Here is an 18,406-nt window from a genome sequence, read left to right on the forward strand (position 1 = left end):
GACTGCGTCAAGGTGAGACTCGGACCGGCTCCGAACCCGACCTAGGACTGACCCGCCCCCGGGGTCCAGTCCGGAGCCGGGATCCAGGCCCAGAGCCGCAGCCGACATGAGTTCTTTCCTGGCTCTGCCACCAGCACACAATTCGACCGGTGCTCCATGCAAGCAAGGTCCCGGCTGGGAGTTGACCCCAGCCAGGAACCAGGACCCATTGGTACCCGTCAGTGAGATCTGACTCGGGACTCGGGACTCGGGACGCTGGAACGAAAACCCGTCACCCCAAGCCCTGGATCTCAGCTGGGATGTAGCAGGAATAGGGTGGGAGGGGATGAGAACAGCTAAGCGCCCCTGACTTGATTCAGGGGGAGCCAAAGGGCATGCACCAGATCCTTAGCGGCTGGGAGGTCAGGCGCTTTTACAAGCTCCTTGCTGTGTCTCCCCCCAAAAGTGACGGGGCAGGAATCAGAATCTGGGACCGCTCAGCTAGATAAAAGGTTTACTTAATCCATGTAACCGGGGAGCGATTGGGAGTTATTGTGCAGAGTGCCGGACTGGAAGTAACGTGGGAAAGAGGTTTCGGTTTCTCTGTGCAGCAAGCGCGACACCCCACCTATTTCCTGAACATGCAGACTGAGCTGGGATCAGGATTGTGTCCTATATGCAGGGAGCACATCAGCTCCCAACTGAGAGATGGGGCTGACTGTATTTCTTGAGCCATCTGGAGTTGACCAAAGGGGGAAAGTGGCCTAGGAGGGAAGCACTAGGTATCAGAAAGAGGATGTAGGATGTAAGTGTGAAGAAGATTATATGGGCTCAATTCGAGGGCATGATTTGGGTGGAATTACGCAGGCTGATTTGTGGATACAGAAGTCGGGTCCTTCTGAAGAAAGCTGGGCGAAGAGGGGAAACGGGTTATTCGTTACAGTTCTTGTGCATGAGCTAAGGTACCAGCCGCTAAAAGAAGTGAGAACTAAATTGAGAAGTAAACTTAAGGGGCGTCTCTTGAAATAAATACGACAGAGACCGGTGCCTCCTTTCCATGTTAAGGGTATAGTCCAACAATATCCTGTCAGCTCTTTGATGCATGCTTTTGCCTCAAATAAGAAAAATGTTATATATTCGAAAGGAGGGGATCAGATTGAGAAATGCAGTCTGTCTCTTCTGCTTTTCCCTGGTTCCAGTACCGTTTCATGTTTTCATTAGTAATGTGGATGCGGAGATGGGGAAAGGGCTTAGTAAGCTTTGTGGATGACACTGAGGTGGTAGTAGGATTCTAGAATATTGCAAAGGTAACTCCTAACAGGGGCCATACCCATTGAAAGGGTGAATGCCCTTGGCTAAAGTGGACATTAGAATTTTAAATGTCCTTGTCAATGGGGAGGAATAGGAATAAACAGTAAAATCCACCAGAGAGGAGTAAGAAGATGGTTAATGCTCTAACAGTATTGAAATGTAAGTTGGATAACTACAAGTGAAAAAGATTCAGACATTTATGTAGTAGAGGCTAGGCTGGCTGACTGAATTGTCAGTGCTGTATATCCAAAAGTTAATATGATCTAACTGCAAAATAACGTCACTATACTTAGACTGTGAGTGAAGAGCAGGGTCTAGGGTGCTCTGTTTCAGGCTAGGTATCAAATGAAAACTAGATCAAGGAATGCAATGAAAATTATGTAATGACTTGAAAGATACAATGCAATGTAACTAACTTAGAAATATTATAACTACTTACTCCATGTATTTACATAATGCTATTGTTGTTGTAAACATTTTATAAATTCCTCTGTTAGAAATGCCTCTAGAATATTTGGGGCAGGCAAATCTAATGGGGCAAATCTTTGTCCTGTGACAAAATGGAATTGAATTTTTAGTAACTGAGACCATTCAGAATCAAGTATGTCAGATAAGGTGGGAGGTCACAATGTGTAATACTGATTTAGGGTCAAAGATAAGGTGGGACCAAAAAGCTAGGAGACCTATGAACTCCTAGACTGAGAAATCCATTGAGGGAACCCCTTCTGAAGAAGAGTGCCAGAAATGTTTTGCATAACCACAGCATTGCCAGGAGTCACTTCTAGCCTTCCAAGGTAACTACAGTTATTTTTGAAGAACAGTTCTTACTCATTTACATAACTTTTAGAATTTTTTTTTCACTTAGTCATACAACATTATAGTCATGCCTCAATGCCCTATATTAAAAGAAATAATTTTTTAATCTGGAAGAAAAATGCTAAAGAGTCTTCAAAAACACAAAAACTATTTTAGAAGAATCATTTTCATTTGTCGTTAATGCTGGGACTTAAATGACTAGAGGGAAGAACTGGGTGAGATCAGTAGGATTTGGTGTCAGGACGTATGTTAAAGACTTGTGCAGACATGAAAGTAAAATTCAAACCTCTTCCTTCAGAAGAGGCTTCACAGTTCACTTGTCCCTGGCGGCTCTTCTTCCTCTTCACCATAAATGAGTGGTAGTGAAGAAGAGCTACCCAACTGTACCCGAAGGCTGGAGGCAGTTATCTGTGTTGGAGCCTCTAATGCAACCACAGTATTAGCAAATGAGAGCTGACGTTGCTTCTTGCCGTGCAACCCTGTGTACCCCCAGCCACTTATCTGGGTCAAGTCAACTTAAAATGTCCTTGGGAGGGACCATGGGAAGTGAGCATAGCCTTGCTAGGCCGTAATTATTCGGCCAACTATTTCCATAGTCATAGGGTACTTAGAGAACCCAAATAAATCCCAGTTTTCCTTTTCTGGGAGGCAAGTACCAGGCTTTATCTATAGGGATAGGCTCTGCAACTCAAAGCAGATAGAACTCTTCTCAAAACCATCTGGCAAAGTACCCACCAGTCACCAAGGTGCCACTTTTTGGCTCTGTAATAGTGAAGCAAATAATTTACTCCCATAAGTTAGAGGGGCATTTTTCTAAACTCCAGATGTAAATGGATATCTATACACATTTGATGAAAGATTAAGAAATGGAAACATTGGCGTATTTGATTTTCTTGCACCTAATAATAGCAATAAATATTCAATAAATGGCAACTGTTCTTACTTGCCAAGCACTATCTGACATGCCTTATATTCATTTATTTATGTAATCATTGAAACAACTTCATGAAGTAGACACCATTTTCAATATTTTACAGATGAAGAAAAGGAGGCAAGTTAAGTAACTTGTCCAAGGTCATATAATTTAAGTGGTACAGTCATGATTTGAACCCAGTGTGAGCCTTCCATACAGCATCTCAAAAGCAGATTTCCAGAACCAAGTACAGCACAGAATTTCACAGTAGTGCTGGTTCCTAAACATGGCCTACGGATTAAAAGCTGGACATACAATTATAGCTACAGAGAGACTAATCCTCACCCGAGGACATTTTCATTGATTTTTAGAGACGGAGGGAGAGAGGCAGAGAGAGGGAGAGAGAGAGAGAGAGAGAGAGAGAGAGAGAGAAAGAAACATCAATGTGAAAGAGAAATATCGATCAGTAGCCTTCCACATGCTCCCTGACTGGGGACAGGCCGGGGGTCAAACTTGTAACCTAGATCTGTGCCCTGACAGGGAATCAAACCCAAGACCTTCAGCATATGGCATGACACTCCGACCAACAGCCACATCAGCCAGGGCACAGAGAAGCTTTAAAATGAAACAAAAACAAAACTAAATTAAACTTGATTTATTAGTGGTTAAGGACCAGTTAGTTGCCCATGCATATTTGTGGAATGACATACAATTTACAACACTGCCATGATCTGTAAATTCTAAGATATGAACTGATATTTCTGAGAATCATATTTGAATACAATAAAAAGCCTATTTCTAATACCTTATAAATTACCAATGGCTTTTACATGCCTTAAATCTTTGAATCCTCACAACAGCTCTATGAGCCAGCCATTCTTAATCTTATGCTATAGACTATGCAGTATTATGTTTAATATTGAAGCTCAGAAAGGTTGACATACCCAAGACCACACATTTAGCTAAGCTGGGGCTTAAACTCAGGCTTTCTGACTCATATGTGGCTTGTTTTACCAAACCACTGATCTCCCCAATAGTTTGTTTGGCTTTTCTTCAAAGCCGGGATTTTTTTATTGAAGGCTATTAATTTTTAGAGATTTCATCTTTTTCCAAAATTGAGATTTATTGGCCCACACATTTGGGAAAAATATATTCATTTTTTTAATTGGCAAACTTATGCCTGGGTCCTCTTTATAAGGGCTTACTTTCATTGAATTAGAATTGTGAGTTAGGTTTAGATGTGTGTGAAATATTCAGAGTAGCTTACCTCCAGCTTTCAAAGGTCTTACCTCTGAGGCGGGATCTTTCACAACTGGTTGCCTAGGCCAGCCAGTGGGCTTGGTGGTTGAGCATTGACCTATGAACCAGGAGGTCATGGTTCAATTCCTGGTCAGGGCACATGCCTGGGTTGCAGGCTTGATCCCCAGTGCGGGTGTACAGGAGATAGCCAATCGATTCTCTCATCATTAATGTTTCTATCTCTCCCTCTGAGATCAATAAAAAAATATTTTTTAAAAAGTAGACTGGTTACCTAAATATGCTATTGACTCCAGTAAAGCAGTACAATTTCTGAACATTCTCCCTATACAAGATCAGTTTCAAACAAATATATGGAAACACATAATTGTTAAGCCACTGGGCCCAATTTATCTATTAGTAGCCATAGCCAACAAAGACGTATAGTCTCTCTGAATAATTCATCTGATGGGTTTTACGCCCCTGGGTGATGTGAAAGATCAGTAAGCACACCCTATATTGGATTAGAGTTCCCTTTTTTTTTTTTTTTTGAGAAGTGGAACCAAATGTATTGTTATACTGTGTATTTTTTATTGAACTTACAGTAATTAAGCTTTCAAGCTTCCAGTTCTTCGTTGGTAGCAGGCAGGAAAATAGAGGAATGTGGATTGCTTGTGGCTAACTAGGACCTGTTAATCTGGATTCTGTTAATTCAGTTAGTTTCTTTTCTCCCATGCTCTTGAGAAAGGCATTACTCTTGGGTTCCAGATGGCCAACAGGAGGTTCAAGCTTTTTTTTTTTAATTGCTTTTTTACAGAGAGGAAGGGAGAGGGATAGAGAGTTAGAAACATCCATGAGCGAGAAACATCGATCAGCTGCCTCCTGCACACCTCCTACTGGGGATGTGCCCACAACCAAGGTACACGCCCTTGACCAGAATCAAACCTGGGACCCTTGAGTCCGCAGGCCAACGCTCTATCCACTGAGCCAAACCGGTTAGGGCAAGGTTCAAGCTTTTAAATGCAGATTCAGTCAATGATTAGATGGAAGTAGGAATTTAAACTGTACTTGGGTTTTAGTTATCCCTACTGGCTCACTAGTGGCTGATTTGCTACGTTTTGAACTGGTACAGACACAGCTAAGATTCATGAAGTCTTTCACTTATTCATTCAACAAACACATTTTGGGTGCCTACTGTGTTCCAGGCACTAGATACTGATTTTATATTCTGTGAGTCCCTGTGCCATCTTAATCTTGAAATGGATTAATAGACAAGAGATCTTCATTGAGAGACACAACCTTCAGAGAAACTTCCTCTGTGGGAAGTATTTCAAGTAAGATTCATTTTCCAAATTTTAATAAAACTTTGCCAAGGAATATCATACAAAGTGACTACTGGGAACATTTGAGATCTTGCTCCCTTCCCTGGCATATGTTGTCAGTTTGGCTTAAATAACCTCTTAAAAAATTCTCTACAAGCTGGGACATTTTTTTACTGGTACATTGACAGACTTGTATACTGGTAAATGGAATCATACAATATACACTCTTGTGTCTGACTTACTTCATTTAATATTATGCTTGTTGGATTCGTCTATGGTATTACATGGAACAGAAGTTAAAAGAAAAAAATGTATCTACCATAAACTTTCATTCCAATCTTTTTAACCCCCTGGAGGTTCCAAAGATTATATTTTACGGAGACTGATTTTATTCACTGATGCCAGTCTGGGGATTTGGTCAATTTAGATTAGAATTTTGAAAGCCTCTTCACTTTTAGAGACTAGGTTGATTTCCAACTTCATAGTTTCAGGGTAAACTTTCTTCCCAGGAAATTAGAGCAGTATCTATTGGGAATGCTACTTTTGCCAAGATTTGATCTTACAGACCCAGCTGTCAATGCCAAACACTGTGAAAAAGTCAGGTTATCAACTCTCAGTTTTATCAAAAGATGAGCCATCTTCATTTCATTAATCAGTGTAGTATTTGGTCAGGAAGGAGGCCTACGATCCATCTTCAGAAATGCATCAGTATGTGCAGACATTAAATACTTGACATTTGTAGAGTTCTTAGCCTGAGTTATTAAGGCGCACAAACATCTGAAACACAGGCTTGATATTTGTTGCTGGGCTGTGCATCACTTTGGAGTTCCAGGACACTTACCAAGGGGTGATATTCTCGGGGAAAATAGTGTTATTCTGTTCTTAGGGTCATAAATGAGTAGAAAAAGAAAGGTCCAAGGGTTAGAAAGATCGGATATAAATTTGGAAGCAAGCAAAACTGGATGGCAGGTGTCACTCCTGCCCACTGGCTTGATGCCACAAAGAAGGTCTGCATAGTGCCTAAAGCCTGAATATTGAGGTTGAGTGAGAACTTGGCATTACTGACATTGCACTTCTTCTTTCTGTAATTTCAGACCCGAATGCAGAGCCTACAGCCCGACCCAGCGGCCCGCTATCGCAATGTGTTGGAGGCTCTCTGGAGGATTATAAGAACCGAGGGCCTGTGGAGGCCCATGCGGGGGCTGAATGTCACAGCAACAGGCGCAGGGCCTGCCCATGCCCTCTATTTTGCCTGCTACGAAAAATTAAAAAAGACATTGAGTGATGTAATCCATCCTGGGGGCAATAGCCATATTGCCAATGGTATTGAGCCTTCCTGTGCTGGTTCCCCCATTTTCCCAACTCTTTGGGCTTTGCTGCTATCAATGCTTTCCAGTCTCAGCATGGTTTGGAGCTGAAGCTTTGGGCTGGGGTAGGCCAGATTATAGGGGAGGGACTTCCAAACCTGATGTTCTCAGACAACCGGCCGCTTCAACCCCACCCCTCCTTTGGGGCACCTCAACAAAGGGTTACAATATCCTCCCTTACCTACCAGCTTGACTCTTTCCTCTCATCATCTCCCTGGCATCAGCTGCTAATGCCCTGGTAATGTGGAGACACACACTGAACTGCCCCGTTGTATATTCTTGATAGTCGGGTGGTGTCCTGCTCCTCAGCAGGATCGGAGGTGACCCAGCCACCCAAGGAAGACACTAATGGAGCCCCAGCTCTTCGCCTCACCTTTTCAGGATCCCAACTGACTAGTGGCAGTTCTTGTCATTGAGGACATGACAAGACCTCAACAAGTGAATGGGGGTGGGGCCAAGGGACTTCTGTATGGAGAAACCAGAGGGTTGAAGTTATGGAAGTAAGGGAATCTCCAGTAGCAGCCTGGAGATTGAGGATCGCCCAAAAACCAAAATGAGTGTAGAGAGCAGATGGTGAGGAATATGGTAGTTCGGGACTTGAAGAAAGGTAGATGGACAGATGTTAAGATTTGGAGGCAGGTTGGGTTGCATAGGGGCATTGGGATAGAAGGTGAGATCCTTTGGTGACGATCTGGCACCTGCCCCTCATGTCCTCCCCACTCTGGAGGCAGTTGATGTGCTGGCATTCCTTGGCAGCAGTGTATCTGCTTCCTATTTGGGGCATGAAGTGAATTTATTCTTGGAACCATAATTTTTAAAGAAAGTTTAAAAATTGATTTTAGAGAGAGAGAGAGAGAACAATCAATTTGATGTTCCACCTGTTAATGCATTCATTGGTTGGTCCTTGTATGTGCCCTGATTGGGGATTGAGCACCCAACCTTGGCGTATCAGGACAATGCTCTAACCAACTGAGCTACCTGGCCAGGGCCTATTCTTGGAATCTTTATTGATAAAATCTGGGCCATTTTCTTTGATTCTTCCTGCCCTTAGTATTCTAGATGTGGAAAGTATGTTGGTGACCTTACTAAGTTGGTGGGAACAAATACCTTCATTTCTCAGAACAGGGATTTAGGAGCAGTAGGTTCCCATCTTTTGAACTGGCTCTTAGCATTCCCTCACCCCACTGTGGTTTAGCACAGCCACTTCCCTTCACTCTGAGCCTCAGTGAATCAGTCGCCCTCTCCAGACCTCACATGTGGCAGTTGTTTTCTCCTTTGCAGGTGCGGCCGGGTGTGTAGCTACATTACTTCATGATGCAGCCATGAATCCAGCTGAAGGTAATCATTTCTCAAACTTTCCCTTTGTGGGCATCTGCATCTATTATTTCTGGTTTGCAGAAGAAAGCTGGGAAACCTGAGTTTTGGTGGGAAGTCCTGCCACGTTACCTTGTCTTACCACTAGAGGGCGCTCCGTCCACGTCCGAATTTAGGAAGAGCCCCTTGGACTGGTAGCATATTGAGTTTAATTCATCTTTAGGGCTTCCGTGGTAAAAGATACGGCTCTGCTGGGCCTGTTTCCGGGCCTTCGTGGGAGCCCCTTGTAGTGCAATTGGTCTCATCTAGAATATTAGCAGGTTATTTCACTTCAAAGAGATCAAGATGGATTTTCACGTTTGAAAATACTGCCTTGTTGGAATAAAGATCGTTGAGATAGGAACGAAAGGGTGGATTGTAGAGTTCAGTCCCTGCCCCGTGGCTTGGATCTTGGCATTTTAGTTGGATGATGAGGTTCCCAAGCAGATAGGAAGGGATAGCATAATTGCCATGTTCCTTAACTTCCAGTTCTTTGCCTGTCTGGGCAAGGCCATGGTGTGCAGAGGGCCAAAACTAAAGTGAAGATCCAGGGAGCTCATACCATGTAGTCTACCTGAGGGAGTGGAAGATACATATTTGGGAACTGAAGCCAGACTCTTGGCTAGGACTTTTGTTTTCTTTCTGTGGGAGGTATAACCGTCCTCATGTGGTACGAGTTAGGTGCTCGTAGTACCTGAGGATGCACTGTGTTCACTGCCACCAAGTCATTTCTTGTTTCGGGAGTTACAAAAAGGTAACATAATCATGATATAATGAGAGGTAATTACTTATTTCAAGGAAACCCTCTATCTTAGGTGTTATTTAGCTGGTTTTAAAGAAATCCTGCTGGAAGTGGGTCCATTATTTTTGGGCTTTTTGCAAACCCTCTCAGATCCCCTTCTCTCAAAGAAGGGAAACCGTATCAGGCTGACAGCTCGCTCATATTTTTTTCTGTCTCCATTCCATTGGCTGATCGCTCCCCTGGGACTCTGAATCTGGACACTTGCTCACCGGTTGGTTGTTGTCGCCGTTTCTTCCTTCTCGTTGATGGCATTGCCAGTGGTCAAGCAGAGGATGCAGATGTACAACTCACCTTACCACCGGGTGACAGACTGTGTACGGGCAGTGTGGCAAAATGAAGGGGCCGGAGCCTTTTACCGCAGCTACACCACCCAGCTGACCATGAACGTTCCCTTCCAAGCCATTCACTTCATGACCTATGAATTCCTGCAGGAGCACTTTAACCCCCAGAGACGGTACAACCCCAGCTCCCATGTTGTCTCCGGAGCCTGTGCAGGAGCTGTAGCTGCCGCTGTCACAACCCCACTGGACGTTTGCAAAACACTGCTCAACACCCAGGAATCCCTGGCTTTGAACTCAAACTTCACAGGACATATTACAGGCATGGCTAGTGCCTTCAGGACGGTATATCAAGTAGGTGGTGTGACCGCCTACTTCCGAGGGGTGCAAGCTAGAGTAATTTACCAGATTCCCTCCACAGCCATTGCATGGTCTGTGTATGAGTTCTTCAAATACCTGATCACTAAACGGCAAGAAGAGTGGAGGGCAGGCAAGTGAAGTAGCACTGAATGAAGTCGGAGGTTCAGACAACACTGCTGTGCTCTACCCACTCCAGCCGCATTCTCTGTCTCCTGGCATGCTCCAGCCTTGAGTGGAGTTGGAAGGAAAGTAGAAGGCTCTCCCCAGGCTGTTGGTGTTTTGGCTAACACCAGTTACTGCCAACCTCCGATGCGCCACCTTTCCTTCCAGGCCCTAAGCAAGTGCAACAAAGCACGCCACAGCACGTGGACAACCTCTCCATCCTGGGCCTGATGACCTGCTCTCGACTGTTAGAGAGGGATAAGCAGCTCAATCCCCTGGTTCCTAATAAAAAACGTTTAAGTTAAATGGTTTCATTGGGTTTTTCTAGCCAAAGGGGAGGTGAAATGCATCAACTATTCTTGACTTGAAGCATCAATGAAGGGGCCCAGAGGAAGGTCTATTGCATATGTGTATAGTTTGGTTTCTGCTGATTTTCACAGCGATTTAAAACATTGGGGTCCCACTCCTCTTGTTTTAGTAATTAGGCTCCAAGGAATCTCCCTAATGGCAGGAACAATGGGCCTTTGACAGAGCTTAGCTAAATAGGCGCTCTTTTATTTATTATTTTGTATAGCTTTAATGGATTTCCTATTTTGTTTTTAAAATATATTTTTATTAATTTCAGAGAGGGAGTGAGAGATAGAAACATCAATGATGAGAGAGAACCATTGATTGGCTGCCTCCTGCACACCCCACACTGGGGGCCCGAGCCCACAACCTGGACATGTGCCTTGACCAGGAATCACACTGTGACCTGGTTCATAGGTCTGTGCTCAGTCACTGAGCCACGCCGGCCAGGCTAAATAGGCGCTCTCGATCCCACTGTTGTCTTTTCCCGAGGTCAGTGTTGTGACACAGGGAAAGTAGATCTCTCTGTTCTCATTCTCAGCTCTGCCTGCAGCCATCAGACTTCCCATGTGGCACTTCGTTTTCTAATGCAGTTGCAAAACTAAAATTAGCAAGCGGCAAGTCGCAGATTAGATGATAAATAATATCTTTCATTTTAAGGCTTTTACAAGTAATTTAACATTCATGATCTCATCTTGCTCAAAATCTGAGAAGTAGGTAGTGCAGGTATCTATTTTACAGGTAAGCACAGCTCGTAGAGGCTATGACTTTGCTTTTGGAGGAAGTGACATCAGGGTGACCCCTGGAAGACAAGCTAACTACGTGAAGAGGGGAGGGGAAATGTTCTCAGCAAAATCTGGAGGGAAGAGAAGAAGTGTTCAGGGTTTGGTGTGCAAGCGGTTTGGTAAAGCTGACACTCTGGGAGGCGTCCTGCTAGCGAGCTAAGCAGGGACTGGGTTTTAAAAGCAATACTAAGGAGTTTAGAGTTTATCCTGAAGGCAATGCAGAAGCATTACAGGATTTGAAGCAGAGGCGTGGCGTGATCAGATTTACAATTTAAACAGATTATTGAGGCTCTCTGAGAAAGGATTAGAGGAGCAAGACTGGACAGGCTGGCAGACGGGTCAGGAGGCCATCACAGCCATCCAGGCGAGGCTGCAAGGTGGTCTGGACCAGGACCGAGGCAAGGGAGATGGAGGAAGAGCAAAACTGGAGCAACGTTAGGGTTGTAGAATCAATAGGATTTGGTTACAGAACAAATCTTGTCCTCCTTCTACCTGACAGCCCTTCAAGTATCTATGGAGAATCATGTCTGAATGCCATTGAAATAAAACTGTCAAGAAAACAGCAGGGTCGCCTGTTCTAAGCCTTGTTTAAGTAAACTATGTCACCCTTCTGATTTAGCGATGGAAAAGAGAGATGTTCCTAGTGTTAAACGGTGGTCTCTGGATTTGACTCACGAAGTAAAATATTGCGGAGGTCAATTCAGAAGGCTGGCTAGTAAAACAGCTGCCTCCCCGCACGGACTAAGCACGAGAACAAAGGGATGCCTCTCCGGACCTTTCCCTGCAAGCAGTCACCTTTGCAGAGCTACTGCCTGGCAGAGGACCCGGACCACAGTAGGCACTATGGCAATAAGGCCCATTTTTCAAGAACGGATATGGGGTAATTTCTCAAAGAATGGTAGTCAGTAAAACCCTCCCGATCTCTAATACAGTTCACAAATAATGAGAAAAAAATGCAACGGTGACCATCTAATCCTGCTTGTGCTCTAGCTACTGGAGAACAGTCAGTTTGGATTTTGGACAGGGCATTAGCCCAATCACTAGAGAAGACAGAGGCAGAATAGACTATAGGTTGAGCAGCCTGGAATGGCAGGGACTGGACACCTGGGTCAGGAATAAGTAAGCCTCACTTCCCTGGGGCGCACCATCCCCATGAGAGCTGTGAGTTATGTGGAGCCTTGAGAACCCAGGACCAAGTCACAATCAAGTGGCCACGTTCTGCAAAGTGCTACGCGATGGGGAAAGTGAAAAAATAAGTCACAATTTGACCCGAGAAAACTTTTCTTCATTAAAGGTATATGATGAACAGGAATGAAAGTATCTTGTAATAATACAAGACATTATAGCTTCATACTGGATTATACAGAACCAATAATGAGGTTTAGGGACAGAAAGATGAGATAAGTGCAGGTCAGAGTTAACAGAAAAGAGGTGGTTTTGCTGAACAGTAGAAAAAAAATCCTGCATAAAAGCCAATAAAAGTTGATCAATGCTAATTTTTATACAATTTAGAAATCACACTTAACAAGAAAATACCTCTAGTCCCATTACCTAGAGAATATGACAACATTTTGAGGTACATCTAGTATTTTCTCTCACCCCCCACCCCCAGTTTACAAGTACATCTAGTATTTTCATGCATTTTTTAAAATTTTCCAAAAGCAGATCACATTGCAATCAACTTCATAATAGGTGCCTGTCTTTCCACATTATTAAGTTTTCTTCCATCACCTCAATATGAATAACCACAATGTTCCATTGTAAAAAGGCACAAAAGCTTAGTCAGTCCTTGCTGCACCTTTGTAGTAATGTATTATCAAGAGTGTTGCTGAATGACTAAGAGGAGAGTAGGTAGGGCAGGTGTGGACACGGTCAGAATGAGAAGACAGCTTGGTGCCACCTCTCAGCAGGTGCTGAAGAGATCCCGACTGGAGACCAGGTGCAGGGGACAGGATGGAAGGGATGAGGCTGGCCAGCAGGGTAAATATCTGATATGCAAGATGTATTTTCATTGTTACAAATTGAACATAATTAAAGCATAGTGATTAATCACAAAAACAATTTGTAATTATATATGTGTTTTCCTATGGCCTTAGGCGACCCCTGTGAAAGGGTCGTTCGACCCCCAAAGGGGTCGCGACCCACAGGTTGAGAACCACTGCTCTAAAGCATGCTGGACAGAGAGGTTCCCCACCCCCACTCCATGTTTGGGAGCCCTCTGCTGCTCAAGACCACCCATGTCTTTAGCAGTTCAGCATTGCTGGTATGGTTCAATGGTTGAGTGTTGACCTATGAACCAGGAGGTTACAGTTTGATTCTGGGTTGCGGGCTCAATTCCCATTGTGGGGTGTGTAGGAGGCAGCCGATTAATGATTCTCTCTCATCATCGATGTTTCTATCTCTCTCTCCCTCTCCCTTACTCTTGAAATCAATAAAAATATTTAAAAAAATAAAAATATAAGAGTGGACTTGCTGGGACCTAGGGATGTATATGTTTAGCCTTAATAGATATTATCAGAGTTCTGCAAGTGCTCATATCAATTTGTACTCCTGCCAGCAATGTGTGATAGTTCCAATTTAGTGCAAATATTTTTCTACTTTTAATTTGTATATAATTTAATGATTATAAAAATGTCCCCCAAACATTTATTGCTATTTTCTAATTGCTAAAATTTTGCCCCAGGTGGCTTACCATTTTATTCATATATACATGCACGCGCGCAAATGCGCGCACGCATGTGCGCGTGCGTGCACACACACACACAAACACACACACACATTTTTCTGAACTACTTATGCCCTTTTTATTGCTAAATACTTCAGTGTGTACTTTCTAAGAATTTTTTTATATACCCACAATTATCAAAATCAGGAAATGTAGCATTGATACAAAATTATTATCTGATCCACAATTCATATTCACATTTCACCAACTGTTCCAATAATGTCCTATTTTATAGCTATTTTCCCTGATAATCCAGCATCCAGTGCAGATCACACATTGCACTTATATCTCTCTATTCTAGATCAGGTCCTCAGCCTTCCTTTTTCTTTCATGAACTTATTTTATTTTATTTTTTAGATTACAGGCTAGTTGTTTAGTAGAATGTCCTTCAATTTGTTTTGCTTGATGTCCTTCATAATTAGATTCAGGTTGTGCAGTTTGGGCAGATGCACCATAGAAATGATGTTGAGTCCTTCTCAGGACATCACAGCAGGTGGCACATGAGGTCAGTTTGTCTCTTTGTTGGTATTGTTAGTTTTGATCAGCTGTTTATGGTTGTGTTCACTTTTTCCTTTTGTAGTTAATAAATACTTTGTAAGGAGGAACTTTCAGTTTATATAAATATCCTATTCTTCATCAAACTTCCAAGTTTTGGGAGGGAAACTAAGATGGCGGCAGAGATAAACACCGGGAAATTAACGCCGCACACAACAATTGATTAATACCTCAGAGAAACAATACGGACTTCACCCAGAACCACAGGAAGCCTGGCTGACTGTAAACTCTACAACTAGAAGGAAGGAAAGGCACACTGAGACCCACAGAAGCTGCAGGAGAGAAGCACAGAGGTACGGGGCTCACCCGGGGCTCGCGCGCGCGGAAAGGGACTGGGACATTTTTTTAAAATATATTTTATTGATTTTTTACAGAGTGGAAGGGAGAGAGATAGAGAGTTAGAAACATCGATGAGAGAGAAACATCGATCAGCTTCCTCCTGCACATCTCCCACTGGGGATGTGTCTGCAACCCAGGTACATGCCCTTGACCGGAATCGAACCTGGGGCCCCTGAGTCCGCAGGCCGACGCTCTATCCACTGAGCCAAACCGGTTTGGGCCCATTGATAATTCTTGTCTACATCATTTATTGCTATAACAGTTGCACAATGATGATATTCTAACTTCATTATTCCTTCTATATTTACTAGTTTATTAAATCTGCTATAAGGAAAAGCTCTCCTTTCTTTCTTTACATTGGTATGAGGGCATAGATTCTTATTTTATTCTATGACTACTCTATGGTAATATTACCATTGTTACCGATTGTACCAGATTTGACCAACAGGAGCCCCTTCTGATTCCTCTGTTCTTTTGACATATCACCATTATCTTTTTAGCACTTCCTTGCTCTCTGGTACAACAGGATATTCTAGGCTCATTTTGTACTTTCCCTCTCTCAGCCCTAAAAGCAGCCATTTCTCTGAGGAGCCCTAGTTCCTTTTAGTGGAGGATAGTACAGTATTTAGAAACCAAGATCTGGATGCCAGGTGTGCTCAGTGTGACTGAGTGTCTACTTCTAAGCCTGTTAGCAAACAGAACTAAGAAATACAAATAAGTGTGTGTATCTTAATTCAGGTCTATAGCCACACACACACACACACACACACACACCCAGGAACTCCTAGAGATACCTCCATTCCAATCCAATACAAGATTCATTTTAGTCTTCCTTTTCTTTACATTTATTTTTTTTCTAGAGAAAGTACTTTTTTGTTTAAATCCTCACCCAAGGATATTTTTCCATTGACTTTTAGAGGGAAAGACAGAGAGAAACATTGATATGAGAGAAACACATCGATTGGTTGCCTCCTGCAGGCACCCCAAACGGGGCCCGGGCTGGGGAGGAACCTGCAACCGAGGTATGTGCCCTTGACTGGAATTGAACCCAGCATCCTTCGGTCCACAGGCCAAAGCTCTATCCACTGAGCCAACCCGGCTAGAGCCCGTTCTTTATATTTATAACTCTTTTCTCCACCAGCAAGAACTGGCTCCCATTATCCCCAGTATATTTATTTATTTGCTCAATTAAACAGCACACAAAAAGTATTTCAGGATTGCTAAACCATACCACTGTAGCAAAAAGTCTTTCTAACTAGAATTCAATATTCATTGGTTTTAATTTGTTGGTTTGCTTACTCTCCCTTCAATGTGGTAATGTTATTTATTTGAAATAGAATTAGTTACTTTTGTTTCTGTTTGCATTCCATTTTTAGGTGTTCTTTCCCCCCTCCTCTCCTCATCCTTGTTGATTTTTTTTAAGAGCAGGAGTGTTCCTTACCTAGGGCTTAGGGGGTTTGTGGATGGGCTTCATGGGGTCTATAAACTTCCTGGAGTTTTATGCAGACTATTGGATATGTGTGCTTTTTTTTCCCAGGGAAAGAATCCATAACTTTCAAAATATTCTCAAATTGGTGTTGAACCTTAAAAGTTTATGGGAGAGAGAAGAGCAGGAATTCAGGGGCCTTCATAGAGGCCTCCCACTAGGGACTAGAAGTTCCATCAGATGGTGAGACTCTCCAGGGCGGACAGGATCTTACCTATCTTCTAGCTCCACTGCCAAACACACACCAATGCCACGTGAACAGACACCAAAGGAGAGAAGAGAAACTTGGGAGCAGATCTGCTCACCGAAGCAAGCTCAGGATTGTACTTTCTTCCTAAGCGCCTCCCCACCAGTGACACCCTGGCATCAGATGTCTTAGATTCCGAGTCTCCCAGGGAGGCCCGGAACCAAACCAGAGGTGTCTGGGGGAGTTACATCCTGGCATTTACCCACAGATACACACAGAAAAATGAACAAGGAGAAAAAAAATCTGTTTGCTGCAGAAACACTGATCCACAGCCCCAGTGTACTCCTTGCATGGGTTTCTTTTGGCTGCAAGGTTTCTGTCTAACTGGGGAACTGGAACCATTATACCTGAGTAGGGAAACCGTGAGTCATGCAGGGTTTGCCCTCTGCAGGCACCAGCTGAAAGCTTTCGCTGGGTGGGGCGAGAGGTAGGGACCCACCCTGGCATCTGACAAGGATATTTCATTGAAGGGTGGCACCTTTCCTCAAGGAACTGCTGCTGTGAAAGAGGGGCCTAGGCATGTAGATCATGAGGCGAGGGCCTCATGGTCAAGGACAGTCTCTGCAGAATGCCTCCAAGTGCAGCACATCCCACTAAGTGCTGGTCAGGAATCCAGAGAAACAGAAGACCCGGTCCCTGCACGTGGCACAAAGAACATGTAGAAAGTCACAGTCAGGCCAAAGCAACATCAGGGAATACAAACAGAGCCAACACAGCTGGGTGAAGCGGACTGGTTAAGTCAGAGGAAGTTTCCCAAAAGAAGGAGTTGATTTGGATTTTGAAGAAGAATTGAGTCTGAAGAAGGGAGAAGAGACCAGAGTGTTCCATCTGTCAGTGATGACTCAAGGAATAGCAGCGGTATGGAGGATAAATGACTGCTCCGGAGGGTGGAGAAGGGAGGTTGCTTCAAAGACCAAACTGGAGGGTGCTGAGGTCGACGCCCATCAAAGACACTGTGCCTCAAGAGGGACAGTGCGATGGGAGTGATGTTTGAGGAAGAGGCTGTGCAGAGGGCTGAAATGGGGAGTTGCCAAATGCAAGGAGGATGGCAGGGGGGTTACTAATGTCACCTGGATGGAGAAATCTGCTTGGGCTGGGACCCATGGCCGTGTGAGCCTACTAGCAGCAAAATAAAAGATAAAAATAAGAATTTACATTTTATATGGCTCTGTGGTCTAAGATCACACTTGCATATCTAGAATTCTTATAAGCAACAATGAGAATTACTTATAATACTTTACTGAGTGTCTATTATGTGCTGGTCATTGAGTTAACTACTTGGGTGACCTTCACAACCACTGTCTGAGGGAAATATATGGGGAGCCGTGTGCTTTTTACCACTTTATATCACGTGTTGTAAATCAGCTCAACTGGGAGTCTCACAAAAATCCCGTGTGTTAGGCGTGGCAGGAATTATTATCTGCATTTTATCGATGAGAAATCAGATGCTGAGGAAGGGTAAGGCACTGCCAACAGCCACGCAGTCACGGGCCCTCAGCCAGCTCGTTGAACCCTTAGTCTGGGCATCCTTACTCCTTACTGCCACGCTGACTTCATGTGCACAGTGTTAACAGAGCCCTGCAGTGTAAAACACCGCTGTGACCTAGATCTGCTGCCCACTTCAGCCAAACACATCAAATTCCTGGCATTGGTTTGCCAAAGGTTAGACATTGAGCTGGTTCAGGGTCACTCCACTGAGTCTGGGCCACCTGGACAGTGTCCAAGGAACAGAAGCAGAGGAGAGGGCAAGGGAACCAGCCCTCCCAGTCACCTCCCATCTTCTTTATAAGACATACACCCTCTCCCCTTCTCCCGCTCCTGGCTCAGGGGGGCTTCAGAAGATGGATGACACATTCGATCTGCATGGCATCAGGTTGCACAAGACACAGGCAGACAGAGGGCAGGGAGGCCTCAAGGTCGCCATTAGTTCTTCATGCCAGGATTGGGTCTTGGGAGAGCAAACAGAACACTGCCGGTTGTTTGGAATTAGAGCAAGCAAGGAGGAGATCCCGGGGGGGGGGG

At 44.0% G+C, this 18,406-nt stretch overlaps 1 protein-coding gene across 2 annotated transcripts in view; it reads left to right on the forward strand.

Moving 5' to 3' along the window:
• SLC25A28 (solute carrier family 25 (mitochondrial iron transporter), member 28) overlaps nucleotides 1–10,205 on the forward strand; it is a 10,494-nt gene extending 289 nt beyond the window's left edge. Inside the window, exons 1-4 of one of the 2 annotated variants that reach the window (XM_015559360.1) lie at nucleotides 7–12; nucleotides 6,672–6,900; nucleotides 8,226–8,282; nucleotides 9,358–10,205. In XM_015559360.1, the coding sequence (XP_015414846.1) occupies nucleotides 6,678–6,900; nucleotides 8,226–8,282; nucleotides 9,358–9,875 (798 nt within the window). In that variant the 5' untranslated portion in view covers nucleotides 7–12; nucleotides 6,672–6,677 and the 3' untranslated portion in view covers nucleotides 9,876–10,205. Of the gene's footprint in view, nucleotides 1–6; nucleotides 13–6,671; nucleotides 6,901–8,225; nucleotides 8,283–9,357 lie in introns of those variants that run through there. The other variant, XM_015559361.1, reaches the window with a different exon arrangement.
• Nucleotides 10,206–18,406: the final 8,201 nt, after the last annotated feature.

This window comes from Myotis davidii, unplaced genomic scaffold (assembly GCF_000327345.1).
Source record: "Myotis davidii unplaced genomic scaffold, ASM32734v1 scaffold332, whole genome shotgun sequence".
NCBI lineage: Eukaryota > Metazoa > Chordata > Mammalia > Chiroptera > Vespertilionidae > Myotis > Myotis davidii.